The 15,341-nt window shown below is 42.7% G+C and overlaps 1 protein-coding gene across 1 annotated transcript in view; it reads right to left on the bottom strand.

Annotated features, from left to right (window-relative positions):
- GABBR2 (gamma-aminobutyric acid type B receptor subunit 2) overlaps positions 1 to 15,341 on the bottom strand; it is an 862,687-nt gene that overhangs the window by 257,148 nt on the left and 590,198 nt on the right. Inside the window, exons 10-11 of the mRNA XM_075921529.2 lie at positions 13,776 to 13,926; positions 13,177 to 13,309 (exon numbers count right to left, since the gene is read on the bottom strand). Coding sequence (XP_075777644.2) covers positions 13,177 to 13,309; positions 13,776 to 13,926 — 284 coding nt within the window. The remainder of the gene's footprint in view (positions 1 to 13,176; positions 13,310 to 13,775; positions 13,927 to 15,341) is intronic.

Below are 15,341 nucleotides of genomic sequence, written 5' to 3'. Positions count from 1 at the left end.
CACCAGGGAAACCTGGGGAGGGCTAGCCTCCCACTAGTTCGAATTAAGGGTCTACACAGCCCTTAATTCGAACTAGTAAATTCGAACTAGGCTTAATCCTCGTGGAATGAGGACTACCTAGTTCGAACTAAGTGCTCCGTTAGTTTGAATTAAGTTCGAACTAACGGAGTGCTAGTGTAGCGCCTATGAAAGTTAGTTCGAACTAACATCCGTTAGTTCGAACTAACTTTGTAGTGTAGACATACCCCAAGTTACTACATTTGATTGATAGCATGGAACTAGATGGTAAAGGACTTTAATGACAAGGAAGTTGTGTTTGATGCAGTGAAGGATGGACACAGGGGAAGAGGAAATATGGTTGGGCAACAGTGAGAAAGATGATCCTAACAGCAACATTCTGCATGGATATAAGGGGCTAATGGGGATAGAATCAACATTAGATATGAGGAGATTACAGTAGCCAGGATGTGAGATAGGTTGAACAAGAGCTTGGATAGTCTGGAAAAACAGAAAAGATCAGATTGTAAAAAATACCATGTAGATAGAAGTTGTGACATAGCCATGACCTGAATGCGGACATCCTAGAAAGAGAGGACCAAGACTGTGGCCTTGAGAGATTGAGAAGATGGTGGTCTTATACACTATAATGGAAAAACAGAGGAAAGAGGAAGCCAGAAAACCCCTCTCCCTTCATATATGCTTCTATTTCACTGTTAATGCTTTTTAGCTATTTTGTTCCTTTGTATCCCTATGTCCACACTACATTGAGGGTAGAAATCTTTGGAGAACAGTATCCAGGATGAAAAAAGACCAAAATGTACAAAGACTGAAGGGTGTATCTATAGATCATGGGTTCCCAAACTGGGGGGCATGAAGAAATTCCGAGGGGGGGGAGGGGCATGCCAGGTGACCCAGCCCCCCCCATCAAGTTTTGCTGCCCTGCTCAGTTCCTTTTTTTTCCCTTAATAACTTGTGCTGCCCCACTCAGTTCCCCCCTTTTTTTTCTTAACGAGTTTTTTTGGGGGGAGAGGGAGTGAGGGTTTTTCAAAAATCAGAAAGGGAGGCGTGATGTTGAAAAGTTTGGGAACCACTGCTATAGATGGTGGTTTTGCTATTAACCTCAGTATAGCAGAGTTAAGCCAACTCAACTTGGTTTTGAAAAGCCACCTTACACCACAGTTTTCATGTTACTCATTTGAAATTTCTTTTGTATCCCATGAGTTCTTTTTCCAAAATGTATGTTAATTATATGCAGTTTTCAAATGTGTCATTAATAAATATTCATCCCTTTTTGTGTACACTACAGTGATATTTTGGCATACAGGTAAATTGTATTTTAGTACCTCTAGTAACCTGTTTTTTGTCTTTACTGAAACACCAAGGGTACGTCGAGACTACATGCTTCTGGCGACAGAGGCATGTAGATTAGACTACCCGGCATAGGAAAATGAAGTGGCGATTTAAATAATCTCCGCTTCATTTAAATTTAAATGGCTGCCTTGCTGAGCCAATCAGCTGTTTGTCAGCTCAGCACGGTAGTCTGAGTGCTCCGTGGTCGACATTAAAGGCATTTGTCGACCTCCTAGGTATGTCGACCTCCCAGGTATTTCAAAATGAAACCAGATTTTAAATTAAGAGAAGGACTGGATCAGAGAGCCAAAACTTGTTCTTTTACAGGCCCCTCACCATTCATATGTTCCCAAATGATAATAATGGTGATTGTGTAACTACTCCATAGGTTGAGGGACAAATAGCTGCTAATTTTGAGGGAAGCTGGGATCAAACCCATACTTAGGGACATGTTAGTCTTCTCATACCACAATGAGCATGTACCTAGCTCAAAGGAACATTGCTAAGTTTAATTAATTATTTGTAAAGCACTTTGACATATATTATTCATGTATTATTATTAGTTTTAATATTCTATTTTAATTGTTTCCAATGTGCACATCAGTTTAGAATATAGATGCTACACACTTTTTTGGTATTTCGACTTTCCAAAACATTCTTGGAAATTTCATAGCTGTTTCCTCAACTAGTTTTCCACTAACTTGCATTTTTCCAGCTTGCATCACATTAGAATCCATATTTCTGATTTCTTTTGTGTTCAGATACCATGGTGACTGTAAGATTAAAAATAAAAAAGGTAGCCTTTCTGCAGTATATTCCTTATGTGCTGGAATACTTCTTAGTTGATTATTTCTGCACATTTAACTGAAGTTAGTCTTTTACTATTTTCCGTATCATAATTAATAAAGATGCTATGCATAAAACAAAGCCTAATGCCAGCCTATGCAGTACTGCCCCAAACACCTCTTCACAATTCAGTGCACAGTGCTACATATGACTTTCTTTTGTTTACTGGCTTTCAGCCAATTTTCAGTTCATGCATACTGGAATTTTATTGCAGGACATTTGGCCTTTTCTATTCTAGCTAGGACATTAAATTGTGCTGCAGTTGATATTATGGAATGTGGTTTGCCACCTCTAGTAAGTACACAAAAATTGAGTAAAGTACAGTGTATATTGAATGTACGTAATTAATGTGGCATAGAAACGAGAAAATAGCAAGATGGAAGGAGTAACTGAGTTTAGGAATACTGGCCCTAATCCATGAAAGCACTTGATCATATGCTCACCACAAACTCCTGTATAATTGCATCTCTATTCAGCAAAGTAGTTGATCACACACTTTAAGTGCTCTGCTGAATCGGTGCTACTGTTAATGTTCAGTTTTGAATTTCAACATAGCAAATGCAGTATATTTTATCCTCCTGTGACTAGCACATTGCAGGGTAAAAAATGGTATTGTAATATATCCAAAAATTGCCTGAAAACATTCAGAGCTAACAAAACAGTATTTGGCATGATGTCATGCCATATCACAATTAGCCTGCCCCCTAAAAATTACAGCATTATACATTTGCCACATATCTGTAACCAGAATAAACGGAGATATAGGTTTTGGGGAGGTAGAGGAATTCAGCAAATCCATGAAGCACTGTGCTCTCTAAAAACAATAAAATCTGCACTACAGAGAATCACTGCCCATTAGGATTGCCTTAAATAGGAATAATTTGCACTAGGCAATCAAATCACCTGAACTTTGTGAGCAGTTTTAGAAGCCTACAAGGACCATTGCTAATTGGCAAGGACTCATCACCAAGAAGTTCAAAGACTTCTTCTGTGTGCTTCTGTATGAGAGGGTATACTGCTTTCCAATCTACCTCAAAAAAGAACTAGGGGTTAGGCTCCGGGCAAATTTGTTTTTAGCCACATCTCTGCATTATAATGCAATGATGTTGCTTTCTTTTTTTTTAAGAAAAATGCTACAGAACTAGGGTTTCTTTTCCTGAAGTTTCAGCACCTTCCATTGCCTATGAATCTTAGCTACAGATAGTCACTGCTGCTCTGGCAGGGTTCTGGTGACTTTTGCAACATGAGTAGAATATACATTCCCTGATTTGCATTCACTAATGGGTTGCACCCCCGTGCTCGCTATGCTCGCAAACCCTCCTCTTGGCTGGGGAGGATCCAGGGCCAAGGCCATCTGGCTCCAGCTCTTCCTCCCTGCCCCCAGTCACCAGGGAGGGCCTGGCTCTGAGGCCACCCTGGCCGGCCCCCTCACCCACCCTCGGCTCTTTGACACCCACCCCTCCAGCTGCCAAGAGGGGCCGAGCTGAGACCGCCCCGGTCCCCGCTCTTCTCCTGGCCGCCAGGAGGGTCCAGGCCAAAGTCATGCTGTTCTCTCCCCGCCAGCCGCTGGGAAGGAGAGATGAGGGGAGGAAAGGGCCAGGCTATAGGCAGCCCCAGCCCTCTACATGGGTCCTGGGATGAGCCAGGCTGGAAGCAGGTGGGGCTTGTTCCTGTGGACTCTGTCATTCCACTGGAAATTTATTTTACATATATAGAGAGAGAACAAAAAGCAGCTATGCTTAGATGCCTAGATTAGGCTCTGTGGCCAGAGTCACCATCCATTATTTAACTGTACTCATCACTCTTTTCCTCTCCCCATCTCAAACATGATGTTTCCTCACAGGAAGTGAAGACCATAGAAGTGACTTGAAAGCCCTGAAAAATAAGTGTTCGGGAAAGTGGGAAGAGAACTTAGCCTGTATTGTACTTTAACATATCTTGTGTGGACAAAATACAACAAAGCTTGCTCAAAAATGCACACTTGTTAAGACACACATTTTACTATATATTTTATAAATGTGCATCTGTCTGTCCATTAGTCCTTTCTTGAAGAGCTTCTCCTCCATGGTAAGAGCTAGGACCACCACATTCAGAATGCAGTTTCCTCTTATCATAACTTAGAGCAAGGTCAGGGTTTGGTTGTGCCAGGTCCATGGTATGTGCCCAGAATTCAACTGTTTCTCACAAAATGGCAACGGGAGTGGGATGTGAGGGGAGCATGGTCTGGCAGTTAAGGTCAGTTACACTGCAGAATGACCACAGAGGAGTAGCAAGGGGCCAGAGACGGGGACCAGGAAAGCTATAACCCCTTTGGGCCAGCAGGGGTGGAAAAAGGGATAGTTGCCTACTATATATTTTAGAGGGTTTGTCTGTTTGTGTGTCTGTTTATCACACAGCCGGGGGACATGCACCCCTTCCCTGGTTATGCCTGCTGCAGTGGTCATGGACAGGCACTTCTCACTTGGCCCCAAGCTGCTGCAGTGAGAGAGGGCTGGGTTTTTCCTTTCTCCCCAGGGCAGCCTGCACACTGAACCCCTCAGCCCCAGCCCCTCCCAAAGCAATGATTTAAATGAAAAAACAAAACAAAACGTATTTGAGTTAAGGACATGAGCAACATCAGGTAAATCTTCTAGTAAATACATAAAATATGTGTTGCCTGTTGAAGTGTGAAACAAAAGTGTGTGTTGTGTTGTGTGACACAGGATGGAGTAAAGATCTCATGGGGCTTTTGACTCTCTGAGCAAGGATTGCAAGGTGAATGTAGGCAGCAGAACAAAACCTCAGCCTTGGTAATTCTGTCTGCTAGCCCCCTAAAATGACTTGTTATTTAACCTCTAGTTGCCTTTTCCCTCCACATCCCCAGTGACACTGCTGTGCTGTAGCTCATGATCAAGGATAAACCAACCTTCTTCCCCCTCTAAGCACCTTGTCTTCAAAAACCTCTGTTGTTCACCTGTTGCTTGTATTTACCCACCCCCTGGGCCCTTCCTACTACTAGGGCCCACTCTCTCCTCCCTTCCCAAGTATGGATTTTCCCTGAGGCAGGGGCATTGTTGTGGCTGTTTGGCTCTGTGGTTCTCTAAGGGCACATTTACACTAGAATAAAAGGCCCCCAACATGATTGGAACTTTCCTTAGGTCAACTGAGTTGGTCTCATGGGGTGGGGGCCCTTCGGGTATGCCTGCACGGCAATTAAACACCCATAGCTGGTCAGATCTGTTGGCTCAGGGTCTGGGGCTAAAAATTTCTGCGTAGACATTTGAGCTTGCACTAGAGCCCAGAGTGTGAGACCCACCTCCTTTGTGGGAGTCTCATTCAACACGTTGGTTCTACAGCCCCACTCCCTGAGCTCTGTCAAACTGAGTCAAGCTCTACAGTACAAATGACTTCAGTATAACTTACATCATTCAGGGATGTGACTAATCCACACTTGTGAGTAATGTATTTTATACTGACCTAAGTGCTGGTAACCCCTTCCACTGACATAGTTACGGCATCTTGCTAAAGCAGGAATTATTAAGGCAGTGGGAGAGCTCTGCCATCAGCTTAGTGCATGCTCACCAGATGTGCTCCAGTAGTGCAGCAATATTGGTGCAGCTGTACATGATGTAGATACATCCTGAGTCACCTGATGTGGGCCAGTTCGGGGTGGTTAACTTCTACATGAACATACCTTAAGGAAATAATCTCCAACGTTTTTAACCACAAGATCACTTTTTCAATTTAAGTGCATTGTAAGCTCTACCTCAAATCCAAATACTCTTGTCCCACTTCCTTCCCACCCCTTCTCTGAGGCTCTGCCCCTGCTCTACTCCTTCTCCGATGCCTCACCCTGCTCACTCCATCTCCCTTTCTCCCCAAACCTTATTCACTTTCACCAGGCTGGGGGAGGGAGTCAGGGTGCAGGCTCTGGTCTTGGGCCCAGGAGTTGGAGTGTGGAAGGGGCTCCAGGCTTAGCCCAGGGTGGGGGATTGGGGTCCAGGAGGGGTTACAGGGTGCAAGCTCTGGGAAGAAGTTTGGGTGAAGGGGGACTCATGTCTGGGGCAGGAGGTTGGGTACAGGAGGAGGTTCAGGGCTGGGATGGAGTTCAGGAAGCAGGCTCTGGCTGGGCACCACTTAACTGAGATGGCTTCTGGGTGGTGGAACAGTGGGGTTAAGTTAGGCTTACTCCTGCCCTGGCCCTGGCCCTGGCCCTGGCCCTGCATCATTCCTGAAAGCAGCTGGCATGTACAGCACTGGTTCCAAGTGCTGCCCCTCATCTACAAGCATTAGCCTACAGCCGTGGGCCGTGGTTCCCTGTTACTGACCAATGGGAACTGCAGGAGCGGTATCTGCAGGCAAGGACAGCATGTGGAGACCCCCTGCTCTGCCTTTCTCAGGGGTTGCAGGGACATGCCAGCCACTTCCAGGAGCAGCAATCACCATAGGAATAATTACTCCAGCCACAGCAGGTTCGGCATTTTAGACCTCACTACTTAAAGATATAAATTTAAACGTAAAAGAGAAATGAAAATTATGAAATGCACAGACCAGTCAAAAACCAAAAATAACCCACTTTGCAAGCAGTAAAAGGAGTAGCAACAACCCCCCATGTATGTGTTGGGTTGGGAGATGAGAATGAAGGACAATGTGTGTTGGTGAGAATGACACAGACACACACACACAGTGTGAGAGTGACAGAGATTTGCATTGCCAAGCTCCCTCCATCCCCTTTTCGCTGTGTGGAGATGGGATACAGGAGTGAGGGTAAAGCGGACACCCTGACATTAGCACCCCCCTCTTCTCCCTCCCACACTCTGCACAGCCAGCAGGAGGCTCCCATGGGAGCAGCACTACAGTGGTTGGAGGGGCAACTGAAGTGCCTGTTCTTGATAGCTTCCAGGCCAAACCAGTCAGGATCACTCGCGAGAGGCACCAAGATCTGCCAGTAGATCCCAATCTACTGGTTGGTGACCACTGCTTTATGGTTATGTCCACTCTGCAAAACCAAACAAACAAAACAAACCTGCAGCAGTGAGACTCAAGACTCTGTGGACTTGAGCTTGTGAGACTGCAAAAAACAGTCACGTGGATGTTCCTTCACAGGCTAGAGCTCTGGGTCTGAAATCTGATGAGGTGGGTGGGTCTCAGGGCCTCCTATAGGAGCCTAACTTGTTCCCTGTGTTTTTTTCCAGTCTGTGAGAATGTGCATTGCTCGGCTCTCCTGGGTCTTCTCTCTCACTGAATTATCTTCCCTCTCTGTGTAGTGCTCCTTGACCATTCCTACCTGGGATCACTAATTGTCCCTGAATCACCAGAGCAGAATCACCTGAGGGCTAACTGCTAGGTCACAGACAAGGCTGAGCCTGACTCCTTTTAAAGAACCAGGTAATCTATGACAACAGACCACCTGGCTCAACCAGTAGAGTAATTCCAATGTTTGTGTGTGGTTTTAGAAACCCTAGAAACAGTCATGCTTTAGGAGAAATGGAAAGTTGATCTTTATAGATTGTTAATACATTAGAAAACAATAAAAGCAAATCTCAGGAAAGGGGTAAATGTGGACTATAGCCAATGTTCAGACTTTCAGTTCCAGGAAGGATTGGTACACCTTTTTTTATTTATTGTCTGGCTTTAAGATATTTTTCTTCTCCTTTTATTATTCAGTGAAATAGTATATTAAACTATTTAAATATTTTCTCCAGTAGTCTGTACAGATTTTTCCATATATACTGCACCAATTTTGCTTGTCATTTTGTCTTATACATGAAAAATGTCTTTAGTTAAGATAGTATGTAAGGGTATGTCTACACTACAGCACTAATTCGAACTAACTTAGTTCGAATTAGTTAATTCGAACTAAGCTAATTTGAATTAGTGCATCTAGACTTAAAAACTAGTTTGAATTAGCATTTTGCTAATTCGAACTAGCATGTCCACACTGAGTGGACCCTGAACTGAGGTTAAGGATGGCCGGAAGCAGTGCCGGCAGGGCATCAGATTAGGACTTAAGAGTGTGGAGCTGCTGCCGAGGGCTAGCCGAGGGCGGTGCTTAAAGGGACCTGCCCCCCACCCCCGGACAGACAGTTCTCAGGGGTTCCCCACTTGCAAAGCAGTCCTGGCTTGGATTGCCCTGAGTGACCACACTCGGCACATAACAGCACTCGGCCATCAGCCCGGCTGCACTTGCCGCAGGCTGCCATCCGGAGGGGGGGTCAATCAAGGGGCTTCAGGAGAGTTTCCACCCCGAGGAGCCCAGAGAACCAACCCAGTCCTCCCCATCGGGGGCTCGTACCCCATTCCTCCCTCACCTCCTTCCACTTACCCCTCCCTACCCCCCCTTCCTGATGTTCAAAATAAAGGACACGTGTTCAAAAATAGAAACTCTCTTTATTGAACAAAACTCGGGGAGACTGGGAAAAGAAGGTGGGAGAGGTGAAGAGAGAGGGTGGGAGAGGGGAGGGCAACTAAAATGACCAGGGGTTTGGAACAGGTCCCATATGAAGAGATGCTAAAGAGACTGGGATTCTCAGCTTAGAAAAGAGGAGACTGAGGGGGGATATGATAGAGGTCTATAAAAGCACGAGTGGTGTGGAAAGGGTGAATAAAGAAAAGTTCTTCATTAGTTCCCATAATAGAAGGACTAGAGGACACCAAATGAAATGAATGGGTAGCAGGCTTCAAACTAACAACAGAAAGTTCTTCTTCACAAAGCAAATAGTCAACCTGTGGAACTCCTTGCTGCAGGAGGCTGTGAAGGCTAGAACTATAACAGAGTTTAAAGAGAAGTGAGATAAAGTGATGGAGGTTGGGTCCATGGAGTGCTATTAGCCAGGGGGTAGGAATGGTGTCCATGGCCTCTGTTTGTGGAAGGCTGGAGATGGATGGCATGAGACAAATGGCTTGGTCATTGTCTTCGGTCCATCCCCTCCAGGGTATCTAGTGTTGGCCGCTGTCGGCAGACAGGCTACTGGGCTAGATGGACCTTTGGTCTGACCCAGTACGGTCATTTTAAGCTCACGGCTCAGGGCCGGGGGTCTCAGTGGACCACCTTGATTTTCATGCCAACCTGCTCCTGGGTGGCCAGGCTGGCAGCTATCCTGCCCTAGACGGCCACTTTCCTGTGCCTAGGGCGGAGGTCGTGGATGAGGTCCACGATGTCTGCACTAGACCAGGCGGGCGCCTGCCTCTTGCGGACCTGGGCATGCTCCCGGAGCCACCAGCCTGGTCCCGGGAAGAGGCGGAGGGCTGGGGGGCAGCAGGTGGCTGGCTCGAGCCGTGCCAGTTGCAGGGTCTGCTGGCTGGGTGCTGGCAGGCTTGCAACTGGCACGGGCACCGCAGTCAGCCCGTGCCCCTTTAAGGGCTCCGGGGCCGGGAGGGGGGCAGAAGAGTTTCCCTGGTGGTGCCCAGAGTGGCCACCAGGGCAGCCTGGGGAGGGCTAGCCACCCACTAGTTTGAATTAAGTGGCTACACAGCCCTTAATTCGAACTAGTTAATTCAAACTAGGCGTTAGTCCTCGTAGAATGAGGTTTACCTAGTTTGAATTAAGCGCACCGCTAGTTCGAATTAAATTCGAACTAGCGGTTTGCATGTTTAGCGCCTATCACAGTTAATTCGAACTAACATCTGTTAGTTCGAATTAACTTTGTAGTGTAGACATACCCTAAGAGATAGAACAATATCTATGCAAACTTAAAAAAAGCTGATCATGGGTCACTAATGCAGTAAATTACAATTAATTTCTTGTTGTGTGTTAGAATAATGGTATATGGTCTGGCAGTGAATTTGAAAAACAGAAATTAGAGCAACTATACACGGAAACTAGAGAACTGAAATATTTTATCATGGAAATGATGGCAAATTCCATTGTAGACATGGTAGTAATGACTCCATTGTTACAACTCAGTTCTGTTTTGCAAAGAATACAGGGATTCAACCTCTCTGTTTTATATGAAAAACCAGAGGATTTTCTCTCCAAATTTATAGTACTTTGTGAGTACAGAAATCAGCTTTCTGAAATTTTACAAATGAGTTCATTAAATTTAATTAATTAAAAACTGGGCACTTTAACAAATGCATTATTCATTAATTCATCTTAACCGACCTGCTGCATAACACACAAAACAGCAATGATTTCTAAATGAGGCCTATAAATTAAGCCCACAATATTAACTTTATAGGTCAGTGATACCATAAGGGGAAAATATGAAAAAAATTAAATGTGTCTAAAAATAGTTTGATCTAATCTGGGACCATAGACATTAAAGAGCCTTAATTATAATGAGATGATTATTATATGGCATCACAGTCTCTACTGTCCAGAGTAAAGACTGTCTGTAGAGCCGGATGGAGGATGGAAATTCCATTTCACAAAAGATTTTGAAATTTTTTGCTTCATCTTGAATTGGAAAAGAAACAGAATACCGAAATGAAATCAAACTATTTTGTTTCATAATAGGACAAAATAGGTTGTTTTGACAGTACTGGGACTTCTTATACCCTTTGGGTATGTCTACACTACCCTGCTAGTTCGAACTAGCAGGGTAATGTAGGCATGCCGCACTCGCAAATGAAGCCCGAGATTTGAATTTCCCGGGATTCATTTGCATAAGCGGGGCGCCGCCATTTTTAAAACCCTATGGTTCGAACCCCGTGCAGCGCGGTTACACGGGGCACGAACTAGGTAGTTCGAACTAGGCTTCCTAGTTCGAACTACCGTTACTCCTCGTGGAATTACTCCTCGTGGAAGGAGGCCTAGTTCGAACTACCTAGTTCGTGCCCCGTGTAGCCACGCTGCACGGGGTTCGAACCAGCGGGGTTTTAAAAATGGCGGCGCCCCGCTTATGCAAATGAAGCCCAGGAAATTCAAATCCCGGGCTTCATTTGCAAGTGCGGAATGCCTACATTACCCCGCTAGTTCGAACTAGCGGGGTAGTGTAGACATACCCTTTGAAACAAAATTTCAGTGAATTCAACATGATTAGTGAAGCATTACAATTTCAAACTCCATGTTTTTCTAACCAGCAATAGTTGTCTGGATGCTGTGCATTTTTAACTTAATATGTTCACATTTACTTTTAGAGTTACCTTAACTCTGAATTTTCTTGGTTTATAATGCGTGGTTTGTGGATAATTATACCACCACTGTCATATTTTTAAATCTTTAATCTTAAATTAAGGTAACATACTCTTGACCATAATTCCATTTTTCCATTTTAACACAGTTTTTTTTTGTCTTGGAATTTTAAACTAAATATATTGATTCCACCTGGCTTAACAGAGCTCCTGGTTTAAGGATATTAAATAGTCAGCTTTACACCAAAAAAACTAGTTTAACAGATATCAGTGAACTTTAGGGCAGGACTCTGCTATCCAGGAACTTCTGAGAGCTGATGAGCCCTTCTGTGAATATTACATAACAAAACACTTCCTAATATTCTGCAAATATTCACTAACCAAAGAATAATGAAAAATAAAGTCACATAATATTTCATTTCTTCTATAGATTAATCTGGAAGCATTTTAATTCAAACATTAGGTTAATATTCTCTGGCACTGGGCTGAGTACAATCTTATGGTTTTGTTCAGTGACAATGATTTTATGTAATTTAAGCATCATTTGTGTTATTTTTTGAAATAATTTTCTTTATCCTTTCTTGTAAGTATGTTCCTCTTATTTCCTGCCCTGTCTAATGGAAGAGTACAGCTTATTTGTGAAGAAAGGACATTTTTCTGAATTTTGCTTAGGTGCCACCATTTCCACAGGAAAACTGGAAAAAACATCTGCCTTCCCATGTTCTAAAGAAGATTAATATTGAATGTCATAAAGATATCCACACAATATAAAATACCATCACAGCAGCATAGCAGCTTCAAAAGAAAGTACTGTACCTCAGTTTTGTGTCCTTAAATTTTAAATAAAAGTTTATAGTCAGTTGTTAAAGTGATATTTCCACTGTAAGTCACGACAAGGTATGATTACAGCACAACATTTTGATTATAGTTGCCATAAGTGTGCATATGTTCTTGTGTTATGAAATGCATTCTACTGGGAGCATACAAAGTAACACACTTGGAAACTACATTGTTTGCAGCCGGTGTTAGATCTCCTTCTTGGCAATACTGATCAACAACCTCCATTGGTTCCCTGTGTAATTGTCAGATCAAGCCCTGTCTATAAATTAACTTGCATCCGTTTAATTAAATTAGATTAATCAATTGGGTACAAACCACTATGTGGATGATTTTATTTTAGTTTCAGAGTGTTCAATTGGTCTTTTGCCCTGGTTTAGCTAACTCAATTTAAAAATCACAACTTAGTTAACTTGTGAAACTCTGCCTAAAGACAAGTCCTAAGTTTAAAATCCTGGTCCTACTCTAAAGTAGCCTAGATATCTTAGAAAGACATTTTTCCACTGAAATCAATGGACCATCACTTATTAAGTAACAGTAGTTGCAGTATGGGGGCCTGCAATAATTTACTACCTAGGTTGAAAACAGTTTCAGAATACTTGCATAGAATGAACTTCTTTGGGGTCTCAAAAGGACTAGTAGAAAGTTTTGTAGTAAACTACAATCGTGAAACATACAGTAATGTTTAATTGACAAAGAAAACTCATATGCTCAAAAAAAATCATAAATCGACCAGAGTTCTAACTAGGTGCTGTTCTGCATAGGCAGCTTTCAATAACTAACAAATACATAATTTCAAAATGTAGAAGTATAGTTACACTTAAGACTGCAACCATGGATCAAACCCTGAGAGGTTCTGAGCACCCTCGACTTCCACTAGCTTCGACGGCAGATGTAGGTGATCAGGACCACTCAGAATTTGGACCCAGGTTTGTGAAAATTCTGGCAAAAGAAGCAAAAGCATCAATGTTAAAATGTACAGAATAGTTCACAGAGAATATATACATAATGTGCTAAAAATATTCCTTTGGCACAAAACAAAGTTTTTTTCCAAGAACTACTTTAATTAGAGAAACTGAAATTACTTACTGTGCATAGTGTCTCAAATGTCTTTTCAGAAACAAAGGATCCATCAAGGCCAAAAAGAAAAATAGATGCATAGGAAAGCATGCCCCCAAGGATAATAAGGTTGTTCATGTAGGGACTGGACATCTTTATTAGCCTACAGACAGACGCAGACGGTGCATTAAATAGAAAAAAGACAACAGTTAGATGACTCAACTCATACCGAACAGTTTTCTATAGAATTAATTAAACAGATGGCCGACCCAACTTGTGGAATTCTACTGGAAATCTAGAAATATGCAAATTAATTTGTTGCTTTCCACATAAGTTTGGATAAGCATATTAATTGTTAAGGGGTTTTGATCTTCTTTGCTAAAACTACCCTCTACTTTACACATTTGTTAATTAGCTAGGGTTTATGCTAATAACACACTGTGGGAAAGATTAATTTTTCAAACAGAATAAAAGGATTTGATCTAATGGCTAGTTAACATCTTTCAATGCAAAGCTGTTATGCAGTAACTTCAATTAAAGCAAATAACATTTTTTCTTTGTATAATGTTAGTGCCCACAAATGTGGTACTTAAATATGAAAAAAGGAAAAGATAATGTATATTTCTTACTTCTGATTTCTGTTTTTGATGTTAAAGAACAAAAAAGCACTGGCCATGATCATTCCTAGGATAGTGAGGGCTGAAAGAATACTGTAGAGAGGCAAGGAAATCTTGCGTAGCTGTTCTTGTATAATTGTTTTGTCCTTTGGAGGCTCCAACCCTAAAATTTAAAGAAAAATAGGCTAAACCCCACATAAAGATTGAATTCTTGTGAAAAATTATATCCCTCCAATTACACACAGAAGATGTAAAGACAGTTGCCATATTCATTCCTGAGGTAAAGCTATTTACTGCAATGGAGATATATCAGATAGTAAGGTTTCTGAAATGATATAATACTCTGTTGGAGGGAGAGAGACCCAATTCAGGAAAGTGTTAAGCAAGTGGTTAATTCCATCCTTATACAGGAAAGTAAATAAGCACTGCAACACATGTGCTTAAATGCCTTTCTGAAGCAAAGATGACACTAGTAGTCACAAACTAAGAATATTCTTCCCTGGGCTACTTTTATTTACAGCTAGTCAAACTCTAAAATCCTTCTTATGGTCCCATAAGTATTTATTCAACTGAAATGGCTAGCAATTTGCCCAAGTACTGAGTGAGTACTTCAAAATTTGGCCCAATATTTTGTCATCAAGCAAAGACTGAAAAAAAGAAAAACAGCAGAAAGTCCTTACAGCTCCTTTGTGCTGCCGTATGTACTGGGAAGAATATGACCTTGTGTGCATTAACTCCACTGCAAACACATTAAAATCCATTTTTAGAATGTCTATTTGGGTTGTCAGTCTAACTCATTTCACTCAACCCAAGACAGCTCCTATGGCATTTAGGCACTACCTGGCTTAACAAAAAGAGTAATTCTGAGACACTGCAGTAGCTCTCTATATTTCCGCTGCAGCTACCATTCAGCTATGTACAGAGGGGTGGGTGGTGAAAGGCCCTCCACATTATTTAAGCCATACAGAAGGGGCTGAATGTCTCATTGTTTCTTCAAAGGTTTCCCTGTCAATTCCATGTAACACAATGGGTGCGTCTAGACTTGCAAGATTTTGTGCAAAAGCTGTTGCTTTTGCGCAAAAACTTGCCAGCTGTCTACACTGGCCGCTTGAATTTGCGCAAGAGCACTGACATTCTAATTTAAGAATTCAGTGCTTCTTGCACAAATACTTTGATGCTCCCGCTCAGGGATAAGCCCTCTTGCATAAGAATACTTGCGCAAGAGGGCCAGTGTAGACAGGCACCTTAATTTTTTGCGCAAGAAAGCCCAATGGCTAAAATGGCCATCGGCGCTTTCTTGCGCAAAAGTGCGTCTATACTGGGCACGGATGCTTTTGCGCAAAAGCAAATCTTTTGCGCAAAGGCACTTGCCAATCTAGACGATCTTTTGCGGAAATACTTTTAACGGAAAAACTTTTCCATTAAATGTATTTCCGCAAAATCATGGCAGTCTAGACACAGCCAGTGTGAAAAGCTACATTGGGGGCAGGGTTGGGGGGACCCAAAAAGAGCCTGTATGTTCATGTGTACATGAATGCAGAGGCCATAGAATCCCATGAAACTCTGAAACAGCAGACA

Source organism: Pelodiscus sinensis, chromosome 2, assembly GCF_052426305.1.
Source record: "Pelodiscus sinensis isolate ZL-2025 chromosome 2, ASM5242630v1, whole genome shotgun sequence".
Taxonomy (NCBI): Eukaryota; Metazoa; Chordata; order Testudines; family Trionychidae; genus Pelodiscus; species Pelodiscus sinensis.
This window is presented reverse-complemented; position numbering and strand designations above follow the sequence as displayed.